Source organism: Emiliania huxleyi (genome assembly GCF_000372725.1).
Source record: "Emiliania huxleyi CCMP1516 chromosome Unknown EMIHUscaffold_13, whole genome shotgun sequence".
Classification (NCBI taxonomy): domain Eukaryota; phylum Haptophyta; order Isochrysidales; family Noelaerhabdaceae; genus Emiliania; species Emiliania huxleyi.
The window spans coordinates 690,598-698,171 of NW_005201287.1; the positions used below are offsets into that span (position 1 = coordinate 690,598).

At 65.9% G+C, this 7,574-nt stretch overlaps 3 protein-coding genes across 3 annotated transcripts in view; 1 reads left to right on the forward strand and 2 right to left on the reverse strand.

Moving 5' to 3' along the window:
* EMIHUDRAFT_201096 (putative ammonium transporter) overlaps nucleotides 1-1,565 on the reverse strand; it is a gene marked incomplete at both ends in the record, with an annotated part of 3,007 nt that extends 1,442 nt beyond the window's left edge. Inside the window, 7 exons of the mRNA XM_005789211.1 lie at nucleotides 86-184; nucleotides 257-371; nucleotides 574-685; nucleotides 758-899; nucleotides 924-952; nucleotides 1,132-1,196; nucleotides 1,365-1,565. Of these exons, the coding sequence (XP_005789268.1) occupies nucleotides 86-184; nucleotides 257-371; nucleotides 574-685; nucleotides 758-899; nucleotides 924-952; nucleotides 1,132-1,196; nucleotides 1,365-1,565 (763 nt within the window). The remainder of the gene's footprint in view (nucleotides 1-85; nucleotides 185-256; nucleotides 372-573; nucleotides 686-757; nucleotides 900-923; nucleotides 953-1,131; nucleotides 1,197-1,364) is intronic.
* A 353-nt stretch (nucleotides 1,566-1,918) lies between these two features.
* Nucleotides 1,919-3,360, reverse strand: EMIHUDRAFT_433714 (hypothetical protein). The gene has a single exon (XM_005789212.1). The coding sequence runs from the start codon at nucleotides 3,341-3,343 to the stop codon at nucleotides 2,279-2,281; it is 1,065 nt and encodes a 354-aa protein (XP_005789269.1). The 5' UTR covers nucleotides 3,344-3,360; the 3' UTR covers nucleotides 1,919-2,278.
* A 1,422-nt stretch (nucleotides 3,361-4,782) lies between these two features.
* Nucleotides 4,783-7,574, forward strand: part of EMIHUDRAFT_449114 (hypothetical protein) — a gene marked incomplete at both ends in the record, with an annotated part of 3,246 nt that continues 454 nt past the window's right edge. The window contains 3 exons of the mRNA XM_005789213.1: nucleotides 4,783-4,911; nucleotides 6,565-6,666; nucleotides 6,841-7,107. Coding sequence (XP_005789270.1) covers nucleotides 4,783-4,911; nucleotides 6,565-6,666; nucleotides 6,841-7,107 — 498 coding nt within the window. The remainder of the gene's footprint in view (nucleotides 4,912-6,564; nucleotides 6,667-6,840; nucleotides 7,108-7,574) is intronic.

The window sequence follows — 7,574 nt, forward strand, 5'->3', positions numbered from 1 at the left end:
ACACTCTCTCGCCCGATGCGTGGCCAGGCGAGCCCGGGGGGGGGGGGGGGGGGAGCGCCAGGCATCGGCAGCGGGACGCCGAGACCGCCCTCGGGAAGCTTTTGGAAGCGGCCGTTGCGAGGGCCGATGATGACCGCCCCGCACAGCCCGGCGGTGCCTCCGGTCAGGTGGACGACGCCGGAGCCTGCAGCCGCACAGCGCCGCGGGTCAGGGGACGTGTCGTGGACGCGTCCCGTCGGGCTGGACACGTCTGGACCGGCGAAGTCGATCACGCCGCCCTGGAAGGCGTCCGCGTTGGAGGCGGAGAGCCAGCCCTCGGCGGACCAGACCCAGTGCACGATGACCGGGTAGATGAGGATGGTGATGAGCACCTGCGCCACACCTCACCAGCCCGCGATCAAGAAGGGGAGCGGGGAGGGCGGGGAGGACCTGGGGAGGACCTGGCGCCGCGTCGCAGCGCCGCGTGTGGAGGGGAGAGTGAGGGCGGGAGGCGGGCTCAGGCTCGGAGCTGGAGGGGGGGGGGCGGAGGAGGCGGTGCTACACTGCTGCGGTGCTGCACTGCAGCTGTTCCACCGTGTAGGAGAGGTAGGCGAGCAAGTGCGTCCGCTCCGCCACCGCGCCGGAGACGATGGTTGCTGCGGCGGCGGCGAAGGTCCACTGGAACCACCAGAGCAAATAGCTGTACCTACTCATTCCTCCTCAGCCACAGGTGACGACGGTCCACTACTGGCGGGGGGGGGCCGCCGGGCCACAAGACGGGGGGACTGCGCGCCCCGGGTCGTCCGCATTCCTGTAGCCGGCCGTGAAGAAGGAGGAGGGGGAGAAGCCGACCTCGCCGCCGATGAAGCCGTTGCCGCCGTCGAATGCGACGGCGTGCCCCACCATCCACCACAGCAGGCCTGCTCACGCGCCTGCCCGTGAACAGGCGCCCTTCACACCAGCGCCGCCGGCTCTGCGGCAGCTGCAGGCCGGAGATGCAAGCGTCGAGGAGGTTCCTGGAGGGGGGGAGGGGGGGAAGAGGGGAGGGGGCGGCGTCGGCGCGCGACGCGGCCGCCCACGCGGCGCGGGTCGCGGGCGGGGGAGAGAGGAGGAGAGGGAGGGAGAGGGAGGAGAGGGCGTGCGTGTGCGCACTTGAGCAGGATGGCTTGAGTCGAGCGGGAGGTGACCGACCCGGACTCGAGCATGCCGAAGCCGCACTGCGGGGGCGGGGCGGTCGAGTCACACGCGGCCGCCCGCAAACGGGGTCGGGGGGCGAGAGTGGGTGCACAGCGCCGGCGTCTGTCGCCGTGAGCAGTGCGGTGCGCCACTGCGCAAAACATACAGTGTGGGGAAGCGAACTGGGTGGGAGGGTTCGGGTGGCGAACAACGGCCGGCAAGCTCGACGAGAGGAGGCGGCACGCCTGCATGAAGAACACCATGAGCCCAGAGCACAGCAGGAAAAACGAGTCGCCCGTCGAAGCAGGGACGTACGCAAAGGACGAGCCAGGCGGAGCCGGCGGCGGCGGCGTGTTGAGACGTCGCTCGAGCGCCTCGATGCGCAGCAGCAGCTGCGCGGGGTCCGCCATCGGCGCGCCCTTTGAGTGCCCGGGGCGGGGGGGATGAGTGAGCACCGAAGTGATGGCGGCGTTTGCTCCGGGTATTTCTTTTGCTTAGGCCGGCACCCCGCCGCTCCGTCGCCGGCGCGCGACACCGTCGGCCGGACTGTCCTCGTCGAGTGTATGCCGCCAAGGCGGGACGCACTCAGGGACAGTGCCGACGGGATGCGGCTTGCGGCTCGAACCTCGAAGGGCGACGCTCCCTCCCGACCCTCCCCCTTGGCACGGCGGACGGCGCTTTTGAATGAATATATTTTATCTCACGGGAGCGAAAAAGAATTTGACCAGCTCGCACGACGCGATGCACGGGACTGGCGCGCACTGGCATTAACACCGCCTGCGACTCCCGCGAGGGCGGCGAGGCACTTAGCTCCGTGCACTCGCCCGCCCCCGCCACAGGCAAGCTCATTCACAATCTGCTCTCACAACAAACTAACGCGTCTGCGTCGGCCGGAACGGCGCGGCGCGCGCCGACCACAGCGCGGCGAGAGCGCAAGTCTCACGTGACACCCTGCGCGCGTTCAACCTCGACGCGTGTGTGGCCGCAAAACCGCGTATAGGTGCCCGTCCCTAGCAGTCAGTCTAGCAGACTGAGGGCGCAGGACGGCATCTCGGCGATACCGGGCCGCTCGTTCGGCCACGTCCACGGGTCATGCCTATAGTCGGAGAGATCGGTCGTCTATCTATCGAGTCGCTTCCGGGCGCGCGCGCTTCCTCGCCTCCTTGTCAGCTCCCGGCCCGAATGTCATGCCCACGAGGCGCTTCGAGAGGCCGCGGAGCACGCACGGGAGGAGGCACGTGTTGGCGCAGAGCGAAAACAGCTGCATGAACGGGAAGCAGACCCAGTCGCGGCAGCAACGCAGCGCGGCCTTGGCCTTGATGTAGGGCCGCTCCGTCACCGCAATCACGAGCGTCTTGAGGAGCTTGGAAGGGTCGGAGATGATGGCGGGGATGTCGGAGATCATGATGGAGTCGTTGAGCGACAGCGTGAGCGGAACGTCGAGCTCGAGCGTGCGCGGCCTCAGGACAAGATACGGCTCGGTCCAGCACGCGCATTCGCCGCCCTTGACGCAGCAACCGCCCGACTCGCAGCAAGCCGAAGGCGGCTTCTCCTTGCAGGAGGCGCACCAGTCCGTGCAGCAGCCGAGGGAGCTGAATGGCACCTGGATCTCCGCGCCATCGGCAAAGTCGAGGGACAGCTTCGCCACGAGAGGGCAGGTGATGACGAACTGGTACCCGACTGTGACGGTCCCGAGGATCGGGACCTTCTGCTTGATGGGCGTAGACTCGACGGCGATCGCGATGGACGTGCCCGCCTCGACGACGATGTTGTCGATCTGCTCGTTCCCGTCAATTGGGATCGACAGGTCCTCCTCGAACGTGTAGTCGAAGCTGCCGCCTTGCGTGATCAGCTCGATGAGCTTCATGATGTTGTCTTCCGACTTCTTGGCCTCTTCGGTGCGCACGCCTGACTTGAGCCGCATCTGCTTGACCTTGGCGCCGGGGCCGAAGGCCTCCTTCACCACCGGGCCAAGGCCGTCGGCCAGCGGAGCCGCGGCGGCGGTGACCACCGGCTGCATCTCGAGGCAATTCTCGGGAACCTTGACGAGCTCCGCGCGGACGTTTTCAACCTCCTCCGCCTCAACCACGCGAACCGGCCGGCTCGGGGGCGTGGCCTTCTGATTCTTCTCACGCTGCCCGGCGACGTACGTCTTTGACGGCTTGGGGACGGCGGGAATCTTCACCATTGCAAGGGAGGCACGAAAGGAGGCGGAATCCAATCAGCAATGAAAAAAGAATCTCACCGAGCCAACTGCGCTGTGCACTGTGCCTCTAATCGAGCTGAGACCGGCGGGGACATCTAGGGAGCCCTGAACGCTTCCGCAGGCGAAAGGACAAGACGATTTTTTCAAAGCTCTCTCGCACGACACGTGTGAGTGTTAGATTTGTTTGGTATTGCTAAAAATCTCTCTCTCACGGGGCACGGGACTGGCGCGCACTGGCACTAATACAGGTACACCACGGGAGCCGCCTAAGCGACTCCTGCGAGGGCGGCGAGGCACTTAGCTCCGTGCACTCACCCGCCCCCGCCACAGGCAAGCTCATTCACAATCTGCTCTGCGATTGCCGTGTGAAGAACGACCGAGATACACGCTGCTTCTGCAGCCCCAGCCAATTCTTGGTGGTCCAAGTCACCTCATCGAGGTACTGGGCCCGCGTCAGCTTGTTCTGCAGCACGTTCGCCGCCTTCCAGAGGATCTCGCCGACCCCCTTCCCGAACCCGCCGAACGATTCGAACAGCAGCAGCTGCACGTCGACGTCCTTCAAGAAACCCAAGGACACTGGCTGAAAGACAAAGAGAATTCTACGCCTCTTCGGACTCACAAAGGCACAGCAGGGGACGTGATCTTGTGCCAGCCCTCCAACGTGATAGGAACGAGTGTATCGCTTTGACGGATCGACCGTGCTTGTTATCAAGACTGATATGACGTACACAGTGACACATCAGACGACACATCTTCTCTCAACCCGCCGGGACGCAAAACGCTCTCGACGAGAGCCACAAGAAGGCGTCCGCACAGCAAGCCGCTCGTCGGGCAGAGCTTGCTCGGACGCTCGATAACGGCGAGTGCATGGCGCACGCCTTGGACGGTGGCGCACGCCTTGGACGGTGCCGCCGCCTGCCGCTCCCTTGCTCTCGCTGCTCGGCGCAGCTCTGCCCCCCTCCTCGCGGCATATTTTGGCCCCTCGAGTTTATCAAGCTCTCCTCGCGCAAGGACGACTCTTCTGACGCCACTGCGATCATTTGCCGCCAAGTCATATCGTTGCTCAGGTCCACTCTCTCTTCGAACACTTGCACCTCCACCGATGATGTTGGCGCTGGGGTCCCCTTCGGGCGCATCGTGACAGCTGACGACGGGATTACCACAGGTGTTTCGTCCTCCTCGGGGTCGTCTTCCCCGGCTTCCCCCGGTTCGGCTCTACGTTCAGTACGTTCGGCGTGGCTCACCCTCCATGCCGTGAACAGGCGCCCTACCATCCTATGTTCTTCTCTCGCTCCTCTGCCCGTGCCTTGGTCTTGTCGTTGTTTCGCGCCCATGTCTGTATGGCAATCGAGGCTGCCTTCCCCACTACCTGCAGTTCCCTCGTCACCTCTCCTGCGAGCTCCCCTCTCTTTCTTTCGGGTATGGAGTCCGTGAGTGCGGGCAGCGTGCAGGCAATCACGGGCGCTATTTTGTCGTACTCCTCTTCGGCGAGCGCTCCAAATCTAGACCCCATTGCCTTTAAGGAGGCTGGCCTCGCGCGTCTCAAGAATGTCGCCGTGTCTTTTGAGTCAGGCGCCGCCCGTTCGACTCTTGCTGCCGCCCTCGCCGTGTGTTTGTCAAGCTTCCGCATGAAGTAACGCGCCTCTTCCTTATTCCCAGCGCATTTGCCGCTCAAGGTGCGCCAACAACGCCTGTGGTGGCTCACTGTCTTTTTGTGTCCAGTCGTCCCAGTCTCTCCGTTCTCCGATTCTCCTCCTTGCCTCGCGCGCCTGTTTTGCGGCCTCATCCCTAGCCGATTTGCACGCTCTGCAACCCCAGAACGCGCTCCTCGTGGCGGGGCCCCTCATTCCCCGTTTCTTTTCCCCCTCTAGAATACCGCCTGTGGTGTGCCCCGTGTGGCACCCCGGCCTGCTGTCTCACCCTGGCTCCCAAGATCGTTTTGGTCGTCACATTGTGTGACCCCCGACGTCGTCAAATGTCGCTCGTCTGTCCTTTCCCCCATTCTCATCTGGCAATCTCATCTTATTGTCCCATCGATGTTTGAGGCTGGCTACGGCCACTTCGCTCCACAGCCGTCCCGCCACCCCTGCCGTGTGCGATCCCGGCCTCACCGTCTTTCGATATTGTTCGCACACCCACTCGTGCGCGCTCTTACACATGTGTCCGTACGTCCGTCGGTCCACTATCTCCCTCTTCTCTGTGTCCTCTGCCGCCTCCGTTCGCACCCGTACCGTGTACAATGCATGGCCGAGTTCACACCGCGTCCCGCACCACTTTCGAGGCGTCCTCCGTGTCGTCATTTCCGAGGTATGCTGTCGCCACCGCGTCGGCGTATGCGTTGCAGCCTATTCCCACGTGTGCTGGCACCCTGTGACACCCTGTGTGCCAATACATAAATAAACAAAGTAATCAATAGAGCAGTCATCTGACATCTCCAGGAGAGATGGGCGACGCACGAACACAGAGGCACAGTGCGCAACAAACAACCCAAGGGAGGGATGCCTGTGTGCCGTCCCGCATTACTTGGAGCACTTGGAGTGCAGTCATCAGCTCAGATTAGTGTTTTTCTTTCTTCAAGTCTCAGGCAGTAGTTGTTGATAATGTCGCGGAGCCCGTGCCTGCTGCTCCTCGCGTGTTTTCCCCTGCTAACGGCGCAGGGCGTGCCAGCGGCCGCGCAGGCGGCTCCAAAGGCGCAGCCAGCACCCGCGGCTAAGGCTGCACCGGCGGCACAGGCGGCTCCGGCAGCAAAGGCCCCTGTGCCGGCGGCGCAGGCGGCGAAAGCTGCTCCAGCGGCGCAGGTGGCTCCGGCGGCGAAAGCGGCCCCGGCGGCGCAGGCGGCGAAGGCTGCGCCGGCGGCGAAACCGGCAGCGCAGGCTGCGCCAGCGGCGAAAGCTGCTCCGGCGGCGCAGGCGGCTCCGGCGGCGGCGGCGAAAGCTGCTCCGGCGGCGCAGGCGGCTCCGGCGGCGGCGGCGAAGGCTGTGCCGGCGGCGAAACCGGCAGCGCAGGCTGCGCCAGCGGCGAAAGCTGCTCCGGCGGCGCAGGCAGCTCCGGCGGCGAAGGCTGTGCCGGCAGCGCAGGCGGCGCCAAAGGCGCAGGCGGTGCCAGCGCAGGCGGCACCAAAGGCGCAGGCGGTGCCAGCGCAGGCGGCGCCAAAGGCGCAGGCGGCGCAAGGCGTTCCGGCGGCGGCAAAGCCACAGCCGCAGGGCGCCGCCGCGGCCGCAAAGCCTGCCGAGGCCGCAAAGCCCGCCGCGACCCCGAAGCCCGTCTCGAGGAGCAACCCGACGGGGAAGGTCAAGCAGACTGGAGTCGACCCGGCGGCGGCCGCGGCGGCGGCGAGGGTGCCCAAGCCAGGGGAGATGCAGAAGCCGGCGCCCGCGGCGGAGCGCGATGAGGACGACGACGACGACTCTTACGACTATGAGGCGGAGGTGGAGGCGCAGGCGCGCAGGGAGGGGGGCGGCGCGAGCGCGGCCCACAAGGCGGAGCTGCAGGCGAGGCTCGCCGAGAAGAAGCGGCTGGCCGGGCTGCGGCGAGAGCGGGCGCACTCTGGGACGAGCGACTGCGAGGGGTGGGCGAGGGCGGGCGAGTGCATCCGCAACCCGCAGTACATGTTTTCGGCGTGCGGCGCCGCGTGCGAGCTGCCGTCGTACCTCGACCTCGACAAGGACTGCGCGAGCTGGGCAAACAGCGGCGAGTGCGAGGCCAACGCGGCCTTCATGCTGCAGCAGTGCAACTCCTCCTGCCTCGTTCGCGCGAAGCGGCAGCCCCGACTTCCTTCGCAGCCCCCCCGCCTTTGCTACGCGTGTCCCCGACCCTTCTCTCCCGTGCGGGGTAGGCAGCTCAACCAGCCGCGCAGCCTCAACAAGAACCCGCACCTGATGCGCGAGCCTGAGGCGAGGCCCGCCCCGCAAATACCTCCCCGCAGACACCTCGAGCCACTCCCGCTCAGACACTCCCCAGCCATTCCGCAGGCACTCCCCACCCCGCCCAGACATTGTTGCCTTTGGGGAGAGAGCGTCAGCGAGCAACGCCAACCTCGTCACGAGGGAGGGGGAGGGCGGGGGCGGGGGGGGGGGGGGGGGGGGGGGGGCTAAAAACCGCTTTTCCCCCCCCCGGGGCCCCTTTGCAGGGGGAAAAAGGGGAAGGGGGGAACAACCGGGGGGGCCCCTTTTTGCCCCTTTTTTTTTTTGGGGTGGTGCCCGGGGGGGGGGGG